The sequence below is a fragment of the Xenopus laevis genome, chromosome 2L (genome assembly GCF_017654675.1).
Source record: "Xenopus laevis strain J_2021 chromosome 2L, Xenopus_laevis_v10.1, whole genome shotgun sequence".
Taxonomy (NCBI): Eukaryota; Metazoa; Chordata; class Amphibia; order Anura; family Pipidae; genus Xenopus; species Xenopus laevis.
The window spans coordinates 123,254,163-123,272,351 of NC_054373.1; the positions used below are offsets into that span (position 1 = coordinate 123,254,163).

Sequence of the window (18,189 nt, forward strand, 5' to 3'; positions counted from 1 at the left end):
CTGCCTAGCAGCCTGCCCTTTCACTCACTGACCACAGAAGTCTTCTCATTACTGGCTGTTTGCACAGTTGTAACATCAGTGATTATCTCATGTTTATCATAGGGAACAGGGACGAGGACAAAACACCAATGAATCAGCTGTCATCATAAATAAGGATAAACAATAGGTTAGACAATTATCAGCCCATGTGTAAAGTTAAATATATCCAGGTGGGAAGGAGATTGATTGGGGGAAAATGTTTTGTTTAGATACAATTATTTCTTTCATTTATGTTTCAACAGCATGTGCAAAAGAGAAATATATATATATATATATATATATATATATATATATATATATATATATATATATATATATATATATATTTATATATATATTTATATATTTATATATTTATATACATCTCTCTCTCTCTCCAGCTGTAATTCTAACCTGCTATGTTCCAAGGGCCACAGGTAAAGCCATATATTAGGTACACTTTCTCACATGTGTCTGAGACCTGCATACTACAATATCCTGATAATCTCCAGGTATCGCCTTACAGGAACCACAAATGCTTAATACACACAAACTCTTAAGTGGGAAAAGTAAAGTATGAAACTGATCGGTATAGGATACAGCAACCCCTCCTTCTCCACAATGAATATAAATCTCTCAGTAACTAAACCCACTCACAAACGCTTAAGTGTTATGGCTAAATAATAAGTGACTTGAAAGTGTCAAAAACTTTTTTTTTTTATGCTACTGGAAAAAAAAACACCCTTGTATGTTAGGGAGCACATAAATAAAGTGCAGGTTAGAGGCAGCTTTGCACTCCCAGCAATGACAAAGCCACAGGAGTAAAATCGGAGCCATCAAGCTCTTTGGTAGCTTTCCAGCTAATTTTTTTTTTTTTAATTTTTTTTTTTTTTTTTTTTGCATTTATTTGTTTATTTATTTATTTTTTGTTCGTTTGAAGAGAACTTCAAGTGAAAAGAGCCAGGGACAGGCAGTGCAGCAGGGTCCTAATGATGACAAATAACTCTGAAATCCTAAAAGCCCAGATCCTTATCTGGATGTGGAGACCTAAAAAGCAAGTCCTGTCTCCTATCAAACTAGGCACAACGGTGACATATATAAATGTATATATATATATATATATATATATATATATATATATATATATATATATATATATATATATATATATATATATATATATATATATATATATATATATATATATATATATATATATATATATATATATATATATATATATAATTTTTTATGTATTTTTTTCCTAAACAAAAATAATACATTAAGTAACTTTATCTGGGCAGTCCGAAACGTTGTGGTTATTAATACATTAACTTTGTTATTTATATAAAACCCTGGGGATGCTGTTGTTTTTTTATATATTTCATGTAAATAAATGTTTGTTTTTTTTATTTCTAATTTCTCAATTATTTACCATAATATGGAGAACTGTCCCCCTCCTGTGAATTCGTACAACAGACAGGGGCTTTGTGCGCACCCAAATCGACTACTTGCTTTTATCAGCAGCACCTTATCAGCAGGCTTTGATGTTACTGGTTACACGGCGACTTTCTGATCAGCCGGGGCTCAGTGTGGGGATTCTAGGGGCCCATTCAAGTGTTCCTTTGTACTTTTTAAGTTTTTATTGTCGTTATTGGCAAAACGGCCGAACTTTCCCGGAAACCTTTCCTGCGCACTGGCTGCAGACGCAGCAATTTTTTTTGTATATGTGTGTGGGGTGTCTGGCGTGGGATCCCACCCATAAATCTTACAGAGTAAATATTTGTACCATTCCGAACTACACAGCGATATTTTATCTCTCTCTGGAATGTTTACAAACTCTGGGATTCGTGGGATAAAAATTGTATTTGGGAAACACTTCAGCGCGTTTATTATAAATCGCAAGGCGGAGACGCTGCCGATAGCTACAGATCGATGGATATTACAGAGGACATCTGATGATAGCTCTAAAATAGAAGATCGCAATGACCTTATGTATATTAGTGTCTATATAGTGTATATTAAATCGTCAGCGACAAGGAGAGTTTATTTATATCCGCCTGAAATGTCTTTTAATTTTTTTAAAACTTTATCAGCGCTGAAGTCGCATTTGGAACAATACATTGTAACTAATGATAACAACGGAGTTTTCTGTAAAAAATAGTGATACAAAGATCAACAGCTTGGATAAAAAGTATCAATAATAGCAATCTTTTTTATATACTAATGAGGAAATAATGAATGCGCAATGTTGATACATATCGCACAGACAAATATAAGTGGCAAAGTTCAGACTTGAAGCGGAGTCGCGCCTGAGAGAGAGAAGCAAAAAAGCAACAGCACTGACTACTGGGAGAAGTGTTTGTATAAAAAGGCGTCTGCTCTGCTTTTACATGACTCCTGGGCTGGACATTTAGCAGGAAATATTGCAATTAATGGGAGAGAAAGTGACAGCTTTAGCACTAGGGATCTAGTAAGGTTTACAGATCGCTCGTTCTTTGGGAATCAGTCATGTGCACTATTGCAGCAGTCTGGCAGATCCTCCAACAGCTGACTAAATACAGAAATATATGTATATATAGCTGCCTTCGTAATAATAATTAAAAAAAATATATATATATATATATATATATATATATTGCAATTATGATGATTCAGACATTAATATATGCATTATATATGTAATGCATCCTCCTTCTTGCTTGCTTGTTTATCAGAGCGATTGTTTGCTGTTGTATTTTTAGCAGTTGGGTTCTATTTGGAGCCAGGACCAGGATTCCCGTTTCCTTTGTTTTACTCCTAACAAGGATGCAGCAGACAGAGGTCAGCCCTGACTCACAGCCGCCCTCACTCATCTATCTCACCGTGCGCTATTTAAAACGTAAACAAATAAGAAAGAGGACAGGAATTGCGTGGAGCAACAGATATTTTTTTTCCCAGATGATAAAGGGCCTCTGCCAGCACCGAGGAGCTGCAATTAGGCTGTGTAATAATAACAGTCATGGATGGTTCTCCCAGATATGGATCAGTCCCTCCTCCTGTAGGATCATGGCATTGCCCATAGCTCATGGTCTGGGACTGGAGGGGAGATGTGTGTTTGGATATTCCATGGTTTGTCTATACCACTTGATGGATATCTGTCCAGCAGAAACCCTGTCTGTCTGCTGCTTAATGTGATTTGATCCCATCCCGGGCAGCCAGACTCTTTTCTTCTGATGAAAACCTGATCCACGACCTTTGTCAAACTGCAAATTAAATTAATAGTTTGCTAGTAAAGAGACCTGGAGAAAATGGAGTGTGAAAGACAAACTGCTTTTTTTTCTCTCTCTCTCTCTCTTTGATGGCGCAAAACACATTTCTGAGATAAGAAACCCCATATTAGAGAAGGGAAAGCTGGTAATGTGATCAGAAAAAAATCTAGGGGCCTCACGGGTTATGAGAATTAAGAAAAAATTCTCATGATCCCCCTCCTCCCTGATTGAATAGGTGGGATAAGAATCAGATGGTTGGCTGGCGTTAGTTTGCGACGTTACACAAATAGCATTTTAATCCCAACACATGTGTATAGAGAAGAGGGCTCAGGAGTGTCTGCCCATTGTGTTTTTACAGCTCCCCTACTCTACATTAAATTTGGGTTGGAAACTAATTATTTCATCGTTTTACTGTGTCTTTTGTGTCACTGATTGGGCAGGTTTAGCAAATACTTGTCACTTTCCATGGGGGGTGGGAGTAGAGCAAAGTGCGCCTGACTCGCTGGTATAGACAGGGGTTTGTTTATACACAATAGTATATAGTCCTCTATCTAACTCACTGGCTTAGGCAGCAGTCAGACAAATGCGTTATAGAGGCAGATGCAGTGCAAGTGTGACGCACAACAGTGTGACTCCAGTAACAATACACATTCCCCGGTGTAGGTATATATGTGTGTGTGATCATGTCACATATGATAGTGTATGTAGAAACCTACACAAGAGCATAATTACAGCAGCAAACCTTGTATAACGAAATCCATTATCCGGCCAGTTGTAAGGCCAAGCGGAGTCCTAGAAGGTCGAGCATTGCCTGTAGAGCGCTGCCGCTAGTGGGTGCTGCGACTCCGTGGGAAATAGTGCTTAGTATTGGGACCTGCAGCTGCAGACTGGAACATGAGCAAAACCTCCCCCTCCTATCCATCCCACTCTGTGAGCCTGGGAAAGACAGACATATAGAAGTTGATATGTTCCCTACTGCGGCAGCGCATGGTGTCCTGGCTGAACCGTTATAGAAATCGGCAGTTGTGCAGTAAATTCCTGGGGGCACCAATGAACTGTAGGGCAAACACTTGGGGGCTTATCTTCCTCTCTTAGCCAATCAAGATTACTAGCCAGACGTGCTGCAAAGCACTTAAGGGGCCCAGTCAGCATCTGGCCAAGGATTTTTTTTTATCACCTCTTTGCTTGTTGCAAAATGTGACAGTCGCATGTGTGATAGTGTACAGAGCATTATTGCACTGGAGTGAGCAAGGCAAACAGGCCCCAAGGGGCGATGGTGGGGGCTGGAGACTGACCCACGTGCAGATATGGACAAATCCCTTCTAAATAGATTATCTACCGCAATCATGGGCATTAACCCCCTGTCTGCCACAGATAGGCATTAACCCACTGTCTGCCACAGACATTAATCCCTTTGTCTGCCCTTTGTCTTTCACAGAGATACACATTTAGCCTGGTGACTAATTCCCAGTGCTTTAACCCGTTGTCTGCCGCAGGAACATGCACTTTTATACATTATTCTGATGTCTGGCACAGATAAATTGATCAGTTGTCTGTAACATAGAGATGCATTCTTCTGCTGCTGTACAATTATCTCCGTCCGACAGAGAGAAATCCTTTAACCCCCTGCCTGCCACACAGCTGAAAAAAAAATGCTTAAAGCTTAGCCCTCTTCTATTTCGTGGTTTGGTGTGAGTTCTAGTTCCGCGTGTACATTGTATTTCTTTTTTTTTGTAGTGTCTTATTTGTATGTAAAAACAATCTGACACACGTTAAGACAGAGGGGGCATGGGGCAAAAACAACGTTTCAGCTAAACCATGTCTGCTACAGGCTCAGATTATATAAAGGTGCTATCTAGAGTAGTAATATGGCGATATCTCGTTTGCTTGTTAGGGATGTAGGTGGCCATAAACGTACAGTCGTCCAATTTGCCTAATTCAGTGATCCCCAACCAGAGACTCGTGACTGAGCAACATGTTGCCCTCCAACCCCTTGGATCAGTGTCAGACTGGCCAACAGGGATACCAGGGCCCTTTGGCTTCTAACTGTTTGGGCAATTTCATGGTCATTCCCTATTTATTTATGGGAAAAAATCGACAATATTCGAAGAACAGAATATAGTAAGTTAATATAAAAGACTAGGAGAAGAAAGAGATTGAGTTTGGAGAGGAGGAATTATAGTTTGGAAAGTGGTCCCATGGACTAAGGTTTCCTGGTGGGCCCCATACATTCCATTCCGACATTGCCTTGTATAAGGTGCGCTCCGACCAGGCCCGGACTGGCAATCTGTGGGTTCTGGCAAATGCCAGATGGGCTGCTATAAGGTGCAATTGAAAGTCACTATTTAGTGGGCTGGTGGGGACTGTTTGGGCTTCTGTATGGGCTGATTGGGCCTCTGTGTACCTGAAATGCCAGGGCCTATTATAATTCTCAGTCCAGACCTGGCTCCGACCCCTTGGATAAGATGTTTATTTTTGAATCCCAGGCTTGGAGGCAGGTTTTGGTTGTATTTAAACCATTTTTACTATCAGAAACAGCTTCCTATAGGCTGCAAGTCCACATAAGGGCTATAAATAGCCAACCACAGACAATATTTGGCACCCCAGGAACTTCTTGCATGCTTGTGTTGTTCCCCAACTCTTTTTACATTTGAATGTGGCTCATGGGTAAAAAAGAGTTTGGGGACCCCTGTCCTAGTTATATAGTTGTCCTTATGGCTTCTCTTCCAACTATAAATTCCAGATTCCGCCTCTCCCTACTCTCTAAAAAGATCCCTGGCACAATACAAAGGCAGAAGCACAGTAAAAAGATCTAGAGAAGGCCAAATACACCAAGAATAACTCCCTAGCCCCATATAAACAGTTGGATTGTACAATTAGACAGTAGTTACATTAGATCTCCCCCCACCTACCATAATAATAGATCCATTACTAGACTATACACAGCTGGACTCTGGAAAGGAGATGATGATGATTTTACTGTGGAAATGTATATTTGATTTACTCCCTGCTGGACCGCAGAGGATACACATTTCATCTATTTACTCCCCAGGGATGACTATTTTCTGACTAAATAATGTTTATAGTGAGAAGTGTCAAATCTCCCAAGATGCTCCCTGGAGGCTGCTCCAGAGGTCACACCGGTTATTATGTGAGTTGAGGAGGTCTGGGACTATCTGTTCTGCAGCAACTGATTAGCTAGAGGCTGTTATATTTTATATAATATATATATATATATCACATTTATTGTTTGTAAAAAATATATTTTCTCACAGTTACACAGTTGATTAATTGAATAGTATCACTATAAACGCGTCTATCCAGTCGGTTTGGCTTCATAGTTTTCGCAATGAATTTTCCTGAAAAAAAGGGATCCAAGAAAGAAAGTGGAGTTTGTGTATGTCGCAGTGTAGGGTCACCTAATGAATATTAATAGCCGCCGATGAGTTCATGTTTTATTGTATGGGAGGTCTGTACCTGTCACACACAATACGATGCCAAGGAGCAGACGCGCTCTGTCTTAACTATCGATTGACGTGAAGCGCCGCCAATCCGCTCCGCTCTTGAGCATGTCAGCCAATGAGAAGGACGGGCGGGAGTGGGCGGGCTGAGTTTATATGGCTAAAGCGCTGCGCTGAGAGAGACTTGGGTTTAGTGAGAAGTAGTGCGAGGATCTGCAGCTGAGTTCATTATCCGTGTGCCCGGAGCAGCAGTGCCACACACAGTCGTACCCCGCCATTGGCAGCCAATCAGGGATCTGCGGCAGCTTTTATCTGCGGGCACCTATAGGATACACACAGGGACTGCCTGGAGCTGGATTAATACAGCGCACTTTGCGGGCTCTTTGGCTTAGGATCACAGACAGGGTTGCCGGATGACGGGTCCCCTTGATAACAGCGCGGCCCCTTTTGGTACCTTGGGATACAGTGCATGTGAGCAGGAGTTTGCCGTTTGGAGTTGATTTGTTGCGCAGTGTCAGTCGCAGCAGCTCAGGGAGTTGGATATCCCCCCGCTGGTTGGACTCTCGGGGATCACTGGCTTTGACTAGAGCCGAAACGTTGCGTTTGGTCAGTGATAGTTTCTTGGGGCGGCCAGATCATGGCACTGAGCGGGGACTCGGTGTGGAAGTACAGCCTGGGAGTTTGTATTCTCTTGCTCAGGACTGCGATCTCCTGGTCTACAGTGCTGGATCCTATATACTGGAACTCGTCCAACGCCAGGTAAGTCCCGAGCCCTTTTACTCTTTACGTCAGTGTGTGAGGGCCACATACAGACACGGTGCGACACTCTAATCAGCAGTGTTGTATAGATATTATCAGCGTGTAAGCGTGTCCGTACAGGGACATTCTACCCACGACCCCTTGGTAGTGGCAAATTAAAACCCACCGAGCTCCGGGCTCAGTTGAAGTTCACCGGTAGCTACAGGGCCGTAGTCGGCAGTTTGGGCATCGCTGTCATAACACTGGGCTGAGCCCTTTATTCCCTGCCGATCCCAGGGCATCCCCTGTGTTATAACTTAGCGTTCTATATGGAACCGAGCCGTGACGTGTCCGGGTCACCCCGGTACAAGGTTCTCCCATTGTCTTGTGGGTGCTGCGAGTGATTAGTCAGCTACTGGGTGAGCCAGCTCATTGGGCTCATATTGACACCGGGCTGGCAGGATCCTGGAGTCTAGGGGACGCTGCTGATCGTTCAAACGCAGAGAGACTAATATTTCTTGCAATTACCTTCCAGTCCCGAAGGATCATTTGTGTCCACTAAATCTTCGGATGGAGCTGCCATATAGAAGCAGCTTGTGATTTGTAAGCGGCAGTTTGGCATCGGCTGCTCATCTGAGGGAAGCCCTTTGTTTGTACCTCTGCTTTTTCTCATAGCGCGGCGCTGCCCACTAAGTTAGCGCTATATAAATAAATGAATCCCTGTAGCAGCCTTATCGGCGTCCCTGCAGTCCTTCCCTTCTGACCGTGCTGATCTCAGTGGTTCAGGGTAAAACAGGAGCTCATAGATACATGTAAACTCATGCCCTGTAAATTAAATTAATAGTATGGGAATCCCACAACACCCTTTAAAATATATTGATGCACATAGTCTATCCCACATACCATAAGCGGGTTCTCTGCCATCTGTATTGCTCTACCCAAAGGTTTTCTATGGCAGAGACCTGTTATTTCATTTTGGTTAAAGGAGAACACAGGCTAATCTGAATAGAGGTTTGTGAATTCCCACTTTGTATTGAGTATTTAAATTAAAATTTCCTTTCTTGAACTTCCTCATCGTGGCATCTGGCAGAAGGGCACTGTAGAAAATCTGTGCCCTGTGGGTATTGCAGCACTGCTTGCCAATGTCACCCAATAGTTGTAAGGGAGTTTCTTTCAGCCTATGTGTGTGTAGGTAGATCAAACATTACTATCATTTTTTTCATGCTTTTTTATAAAATATGAATAAGGAGGTTCAGAGCAAAATAAAGCCAAATAAATAGCAGGGGGCTCTGTCCCTAAGAATGTCTGAAAGCGCTTCAACAGCAGCACATAGGCTAACAACCCAAGCTGTTGTACTCAGAATCATTGCTGATTCACAGAAGGAGAGATACAAAGTGTTCGTCTATTGGCTGTGCGTTTGGGCCCATTCTCTGTGCGCATGTTGAGGGTGCTGGCAGGTCTACGACTGTGGTGGGTTCAGAGGCAACGCTTCACTTGCTGAATGAAAGTAAATGGAGGATCTAAAATCATGATCATTTCAGGCCCACAGAGGTCACTGTTTCAATGCACACAGCTTGACTGTGCACTCAGCCTTCCTAGTCCTTCAGTTCCAGCCTATTTAATCCTGCCATTTAATCATGTCATCACATCTTAGATTTTTCCCCCTTTTTTTCTTAGAAAAAAAAAAAAACACTGTTGCGGCACACCTTTCGTCTTACATTTGTAGGAGGCAAATATAACCTACCTTTTGTGTATATAACCTACAAATTTGTATTTGTGTTACTGCCATTGTTCCACTACAGTTCCCACAGTCCCAACACAGCCTTGGAGTTTTATTACTGCCTGCCAAAGGCTTGATGCCCTTACTTGACTGACCATATCAGTGTTGCCTTTTTTCATAAAATAGACGCCCGCCCTACTGGTTTTATTTTTATTTGCACTTAATGATCCAGCAATTTTACCCTAGAGACACAATGTGCTATTTCAGCTGTAAAATCAGTTAGGAACATGAAAAGCATCATGGATTTTCATTAGTCGGAACCTTTATGAGTACACCACCCTCTTCAGTATGGAAATAGCTTTTTTTCAAGTCACTAATGAAATATGAATGTCATAGCTTTTAACATCAAATTTTAATTTCCACCATGATTTTTAGTGCAACATTAAACACATAAATACCACTATAGGGAACAGCAGGATAATAACTCTATTCATAAAGTCCTATCCTCACACTCCCATATAATTAGACCATAGAGCGCCTGCTCATTGCTTCTTTTAGATTATAGCCCTTGAAACCAATATTAGAGATAAATTGCGCTGCACTTGACCCAAGGCATAAAGGAACAAACTTAAGTTCATTTTTTAGGTTGCTACCTGTTAAATTAGGATGAAATCAGAGCACGGCTCCTTCATTTAAGGCAATGGAGGTTGAAGAAAAGCATTCTGGGTAACAAAAAAGCAGTGCAGTAATAATTGACATACACACGTATGACCATTCATTCTGTTTCTTCATTCTGGAAGAAGAAATATTTGTAGACCAATAGCATTTTCCTAGATTCATTTTATTTATTAAAGATTAAAAATATATATATTTTTTTTAACCTGGGTGTTTAGGCCATTGTGCAATGCAGTGGTTAAGTATTACAAAATATACTAAGGTTGTAAATCAGTTGGAAAGGGCTGAGGGCTCTCTATCCCCCCGCCTGCTGTGCATTGTTTTTTAGGGGCCTAGTTTTGTAAGTAAACAAATGTACATTCAGTCGTCTGTGAATAGCCCCTTGAACTGTGCCCGGCAGTTTGCATTTAGGTTAATCTTGTCAGTTTTAATATAGAAGGGGAAGAATGGAGAAATCAACGGGGGATGAATTGTTAGTGTTTTTACTCTGCACATTCTTTACATTTTGTCAGGATGATAAACTGAAGGTAATGGTCCTTGTTCCAAGGGATGACTGAGCCAGCCCTTGAACAAAGTGCCTGCTGTAGTAACCATATCTCAGTCTCTGGAAAAGTGCCCTAGACAAGAATTTATTTAACGACCCTTTCCCCGTGGGATCCCCTTTTAACCCTATCGATCTCCACACAGCTCTGACCCAATGTTAAAATTATTGGGCTGGGCTCTTGCATGTACAACAAGGCCCAGCCAAGGGTGAAACTTGGTAGGCAAATAGAAACAATAATACAAATTGTTACTGTTCACGAGGCTTCCACACCTGCATGGGGGTGGGGGGATTAGCTCAGGTAAATTACTGACATGCTGAATACATAGAAGGGGACGCGATTTAGATCTACTGATTCGCCTTATCCTTCTTCTATGGTTCATCTGGGGTTTAATTGTTACATTATCTATAGTAATTATCTGCAAGCCTCTTATCTGTAAACCAACTCAGGTGAAGCACTTTGTTTAGAGCAGTAATTGGCTTTATATTATGGAGACAAGACAGGTCGAAGACACTGTACCTACATTGTCAGTCCTTGGTTTCTTTCTACGTAGTGTCAGACATAGATTATAATTATTAACGCATCTTTGTAAAGTGCTGACATATTCAACAACGCTGTTTATTATACACAGTTATTGACATTATTATTGATAGCAGCAGCAGCACCATAGGTGAGCACACCTACTATATATATATATATTTTGGAATTAGTTCAAGCAGTCAAGCGTATATTAAGTTTATACCTTATTTTCCTAAGACATCTAAGACGGTCAGCCTGTAACCCTTAAATCATATTTTTGCTTAATCTCCCAGGAAAGGCTGCTGGGAGCTGCAGCTTAACAGCTGGAGAGCAATATTTTGGACATCGCTGGTAGACAGCATATTGGCATCACACTTTTTCTGCTCTTGGCTATATTCCATTCTGTGCACAGTGGAATATTATGGGAAAAGCTGAATGCTATATTGTATTTAATAGTTCAGCAATGGCAGTTGCTGCACAGCTGGCCCGAAAACTCCAAATGCCTCAATTAACTCAAAGATATATGAAATTAGCCATAGGTTCTGACATAGCAAGCTCACTGTGAATGTGCTCGCCTGCATTATGCCATATTTTTTTATATAACAGCAGTAGATAATACTCCTGTAAAATTCTAGTCACGTCAAACCGAAAAGTAAAATATACTAGCACTAAAGGCTGTTTAAAGAAAGAAATATGACATTTGTTTTGGGAAAAGTATTAGCAATGGAATCCGTTTTATACCATATTCAAAATGTATTGGAATTGTAGCCTGTGGCAAATAATCAGAAAAACATATTAAGTATAACAAACAGAACTTTCAGGCCTTTGCAAATAGAAAATCTGATATTCCATTTATGCAATTTGTAATGTATTTTTTTCTCTTCAAAGAACACAGGGCCCAGGCACTCCCATGGTATATCAAATTATGTACTTTTAGTAATGTGTGGATTTTAAATGGATAATTAATGATGCATTTTAATCATTGAATTGCATTGAACATTGGTCAAATTATTGTATCAGTATGTCCTGTCTATTTAGTGGCAGATTCGGATATATCTGAGGATCCCTCTGCGCCCTTTTCTATAAGGTGTAAAAGTGTACTTGATACAGAGAACAGTGTAGACTCACTGAAACAAATCAGTCATATTGATTAGAGACACATTTAGGTTGCTGCATGTTTTAGTGCAACAGATGCTGTTGGGTGGCGGGTCTGACATACCTGATAGAAATTACTTCAAACAACTAGCTGTTTTCAGATCGATCACCAGAAATAATGACTTTTTCCAATGACTTTCTATTTTCTATGTGTGACCGTTTTTCTAATATTGAAGTGTAAAGTGTCTATATTTCACGTTCAGAAGCAGCTCTGGGAGGGCAGGCGCCGACCCTGTAAACAGTTCTAAATGGATACATTTAGTTGATACATTTCTTAGCTTTGTCCCTGCTGAGCAGAATCTCTGGGTTTCATTACAGGCAGCTGTAAGACTTGATACAATAGTTGCTAATACTCCAGAGATGCTGCTGAGAAATGTATCAACTAAATGTTGCAAAATTGTAACAGTTCAGAGTCTGCGCCTGAATTACTGAGCTGCCAGACTCAAACACCGGAGACACAAACATTAAACTTTACACTTAGATTTTGGAAAAACAGTAAAAAATAAAAGATGGAAAGTAATTGAAAAAAAGTCTAAAACCAACTGAATTAAAAAAAGTGTTTGGAAGGTGAACAACCCCTTTAAGTTGGGTTCCTGCATTCACACATTGCTTTAGACTTTCTCTTCTTTAACTTAAGCCTTTTAAAGTTACTAAGAGTAACCAAGTACCTGAATAGTCTTTCATTTTTATTTGGCTATTTTACCCCTTTACAACCTTTTACATGTGACAGGTCTAAACAAGTGTGAATTTAAGCACTTTTAAATAACAATTGGCCTACTTAACACTTCTTACCTCAAAGTGGGGTAACTACAAACTGATCTGTTTGCACACGAAAATGGTCTATTGGGCCTTTTGTACTTCTACCTATCCTTTCAACCTCTACTGGGCCTGCTGTGTCTGTACTTCTGCCCCCATAACCTCAATGTGTCAGCGATAAATATCTTGATATTTTTAAAGTAATTACTCATCATAATACCATTGGATATGGATATGTACTGTATATGACTCCTGCAGAGTTCTTCAAATGAAACTTATCTGCCACCTGTTGATTTGCTGAAAGGGAAACCATAACCTGCTTCCTGCCTCTTCCTATCAATTAAGATTTGTGATTGGAACAGTCAAAGTGGCATCAACATGAGCAATACAACCATGACAGGGAACATTATGGAAGAGCAAGAGGTACAAAAGTTGACTCCACTCCAGTCAGTGTTCAAGAAGCACTGCTACTGTTGAGTTACAACTGCCCCTTTGTAAATGAGAAGAAACATTCCTTGAGTCAGTCTGCTGTTCATATGGGCCTAATCTTTTCCTTCCGTAGTGGCTGACATTAAGCAAACCTGTTTTTCAGGTCATCTGTCATGAATTTTAGTGTACTTGCTTATGTGCTCGTTCTTTGTGCGGTTACGTGGGAGACTAGAGATGGGTGTGTTCAGCTGTTTATTGCATTTTGATTCAGATATGCAGAGCAACAAGCCTCTGTACTTTTCACCCCTCACATCTTTTGAATGATTTTACCCATATGGTATATGAAAAGCACAGGGAAGAACAGCAAATGGTCACCTCACCATAAGAACAGCCTGGAAACTCCTGTGGCTCCATTGTTCGCCCAAAGCTGAGGGAGACAAAGGCCTAAGCAATTCGGCTCCCTCTCTCATGGTGGAAAATGCAAAGCGTTCACACAGCTTTCCTGTATGACTTGCTTCATTCTCATTTTAAATTCAGCCCCATACGGGCTGTGTGAAATCTGAAGATTTCTTTTCGTAATCCATTTTGTAGTTTCCATTTAAAAACAAAGCTGAGACAATTTGCTTTTATTTCTAAGCAAATCAATCCACGCTCATAGTTAATAAGGGGATTACAAACCCCGCTCGATCTACACAGAGGTAATGTAAATCGACGACAGGCTCTAAAGAAACTGATCCCTTTTGATTGAAGTGAGGGGGAAAAGGCCATAGAGAAACTAACAGCAGTAATCTGATTGTATGGATATAAAACCACCATTTTTTTGCTCTGTCTTCCACATGAGAAAAATGTGCTAAATCCATTACAGTTCCCTAAAAAGGTAAAGGCATAGAAAGGGTGCTGCCATGGCAACATGTAGATTAGCCTGATGTTAGAAGTGACACGCTTCTCAAAGGGATGTCAGAATAGGCCCTGCCTGGAGCTGTCGGGTCTTAATGGTAAAAATGCACAAAACTTGGAGGGGGTAGTAGTAGTGCTTACAATGCATGCCTCCCTAATGATCTCTTGGAACACATAGACTGAATATTTTTCACATTGAAGAGGCAGTTCCTCTCATGGTTGTTTTATTGTTTCTTAGAGAAGAAAACAATAAGTAACTTTACTAGCAGCCCCATAATGTATTTACGTGGCATATTTTACATTTAACCAAATCTGGAAAGATGTGGTAAAGTGAGTAGTTAGTAGTTTACATAAAAATAGCTGGACTGTTGATAACTTGGTTTTACTGGTTCACAAGCACCTTCTTTACAAGTAATGTGGCTCCCTGTTGTGCTTTGTAGCCACCTGACATAACACATTGCCCTCCACTAGAGGCGCACCACTTTTACCCCCCCCCCGCACATTTGCCATAAACACCTGCACTATTAGTGATGTGTGTGACCCAGGCTACAACATGAAAAACCTCCTCCATTTTAATTTGCTGTAACATTGCTGAAACTGCCTTTGCACTTACGTTGCACAATTCTGGGGAAGTTCATAGCACCCAGCCCTAAAAGTCTCTGATTTATTATTGTATTTAATGTCATTAGAAACTATAAGTGGCAAGGATTTACTATGATAAAGTATCCGGTATTTGTTCGTTTACAGCCATTGCCTTTGTCATGCAGTTAAGCAGTAAAAAAAGAAGCTGATTTCCTGACATTTGCTCCTCAGCTGAAAACAACCCTTTAAAATGAGAAAGACAAAGCTGTTTCAATTTTGTTTCATCCCTACACTTTGTCACCGTAGACACAAGTTACAAGAAGGAATGACACTAAAGAGTTCCTTAAACGCCATGCTGTGCTGTAGTTTTACAGGTGCAGGACAAATAAAGAATATTTGTTTTATGACTTGACTGCTTGTGTGCAAGTTGAACAGAATTCTTTATGATGGAAAGATAGCTCAGACTGAGAGAAAACACAGAAGCCAACAGTAACTGTTCTGTCTGCACGAATAATCCCAAACACACTTTTTTGATTAACTGCGTCTCAGATGATTTCATTAAATCATGTTTCTTGGCAGGGTGGTTTGGAGAACTTTCCAGGTTTTTACATCTTTCTTTGTTCATGAGGATTCAAGCACAGATACCTGGCTTTACTTCACTTGCATCCCAAGGTTTTAAAATTTTTGCAAATGGAAAAAAAAATGAAATAAATATATTTATAATCAGTTGTTTTCCAAATGACCAGTTGTCTAGAGCTGCCTGTACGTTTATATGCACAATGAACTAAATCGCCATTGTATGCAAAGCACTAAAGTTAACAGCTAAATTGTGAAGTTGCAAGCTGCCTGCATTCAACTTCTTTGCAAGCCCAAGTGTTGAGCAAGATTGCATTGAGCTGCAGTATTTATGGAGTATGGAGGAAAGACCATTCTGGATGAGTGTCCAGCAAGTTTACAGCTTCTTTTGCTTTTGAAATGCAGACATGTGCATGACAAAAGGAAAAGTCGAATTACATTGGCTCCTCGCTTATTATTATTAGGATAAAAAGGGTTACTGCACTTAAAAGGCAACCCTCATTTCCTGCAGCTCCTTCATATTGAGCTGAGTTCATCTGGCATGTTCCCTATCACAAATGCTGTAGGTTCCATAAGAATGCCTGAAATTGGTCGAGCACCACAGTAGGTCCGCAGAATGAAAGCTTTTCAGTATGCTGATCTTTTAGTGCAAGTCTAGGTAATCCTATTTATGTTTTGCCCACTGAAAATCACAGGCAGGCTGTTCCAATGCTATTCGCTTGTCTGTGTTCATTTAAAGATTCTTACAGTGCACTAGATTTGGCAGCTAGTAAAACAACATTCTTGCGTTTTGAAGCATAGAAAAAAAAATTGAGATGAGATATTTAACAAGAGAGAGAAGAAAAGACGTATGATTTCAATCAGCCTTTGAACATTTAGGGAATGGGGGCCATAATGAATCTTTCCTTAATGCTTGCATGCCTTTAGTTGTGGATATATTACTTAGAAAAACTTTATTTTAACCCCCCCACACACTTTGTTGTTCAGTGAGGAAATGGAATAAGTAAGCCATTATGAGTAAGTAGATTTGTTTGATTGATATAGGGGTTTTGATTATTGTGAGCCACAGATTGGCTGGGTTGTTTGTATGACCCATATACATTCCACAGGCTCTTTCTTTCATCCCTCGTTTTGAAGGACTCTTTGGATTTACAATTGTAATTCCGGGCCGGACAACAAGTTTGGCTCCACCAACTGCAGAAATACAAGTTAACAAGTAGATCATTTTTTGGTCTTTTCACTGATTATTTCATAAATTATAACGGGCCATTATTTAGATTAACAGCCTGCTTCTTTAAATTCAAACATTGTCATGCTACAAACTGTGATGTCATACAAAGAACAGTGCACAGCTGTCTAGAGAGAATATTAAGGGGGGAAATGGCTAGAGGACAGAATACGACAATGAAGACAGATGGAAAGCAATGCTGGGTGGAAAAAAAACGAAGCACTGTTAACATGCATAATGCAAATGTACATTTTATTAAAACTGACACTAAGTAGGAATGGGAACAGTATTTTATTTTTGGCAAGCAAAGTTGGAGCAAATGCAGATCTGTAAAGATTTTGAGAGTGAATATGAAATGGCGGTAGGTCTTGTGATGGCTGTGGAAGGGATTTTAATCACTTTCTCAATGTGAGCCGGGCTTTCATTCACGTATCGAAAGCAATGAGGTCAGCAGTCAGTCTAGTTTAAGCTTAGGTGGGCAGCTGAGCTGTGTAGAAAAGATGTCTTATTTTTCTTGCGTCTAGTCACAATTAAATGTCATTTTATTTTTGGTTCGGGAGCTCTGCCAACTTTCAGTCTGTCTCCCAGGCTCCCAGTCATGTCCAGACCTATTTCTTCTCATACTGGAGTTCTGGCTGTTTGCATATAGATGTGTTCAACTGGGCCAAACTGGATTTTAATAAGATGCATTTGACATTGCACTTCTGCAGCTGTGCAACACATACTGCTCACTTCTGATTTCACTAATGTTAACCCAAGCACTCATTTTAGTGAACCATTCTCTATGGTGAACAACCATCTATTATGTCGCACAAGAGAAATTGTGCCATTAACAAACAGGAGAGCAACTTATGGGTCATCAGTTAGTTGGTCAGCCACACTTTATTTATATGGGAACCACTTAGCATCTCCTTTATTTATTTATTTTATGTGGGGCCAACTTTACTTCTTGCGTATAATTCAGGTATGGGTGGAACATGTAGCTCAGCTGGCTACCTGTATTCAAAAAACTAAACAGAAGTGCTTAGAAAGCGCATTTACAAACATTTAAACTTTTATACCTTATTTCAGTGACATGATATTTTTTAATACACCTATTTCCCTATTATCTTTATATGAAATGAGTTGGACTAGTTTTTATTAGGCTTTGTGGTTAAATGTAATTATGCAGCGAGGTTATAAATGAGCATGGCAATGCTTTATTTCTAAAAAGCGCTTACATTTTTTTCCGATGGTAGAGTTTTAGGGCATTACAGATGGCTCATAGCCATTCCAGTGCACTTTTGTTTATCACAACAGTATGGGAATTACACCTTTATAAAATAATAAGCTTTATCTTGAAGTTGTAGTGTTTCCTTGGGCGTAAATGGTTCCAAATGCTTTCTTAACAAAAGGCATTTAAGCATTGCAATACTTAATGCCTTAAAAACAGTAACCTAAATTATCAGTCCAATAAAGCAATATACAATAATTAAATTTCTTCCAAATCTGAATTTAGCCAAACAGAGGGGTTTGCTGGTAAGGCAGAAACTAATAAGAACTAGTAGTCAGAAACACAATCTCCCTACATTTATGTAAAAAAAGGGGAGCAGATAAGAATGACAAAAGTGCACAGTTAAAATGTTGTGGCCCCTTTCTTTAT

At 40.0% G+C, this 18,189-nt stretch overlaps 1 protein-coding gene across 2 annotated transcripts in view; it reads left to right on the forward strand.

The window, feature by feature from the left end:
• The first annotated feature begins 6,923 nt into the window (after positions 1–6,923).
• Positions 6,924–18,189, forward strand: part of efnb2.L (ephrin B2 L homeolog) — a 34,410-nt gene continuing 23,144 nt past the window's right edge. The window contains 1 exon segment of one of the 2 annotated variants that reach the window (NM_001086485.1): positions 6,924–7,489. In NM_001086485.1, coding sequence (NP_001079954.1) covers positions 7,368–7,489 — 122 coding nt within the window. In that variant the 5' untranslated portion in view covers positions 6,924–7,367. 2 annotated transcript variants of the gene reach the window in all.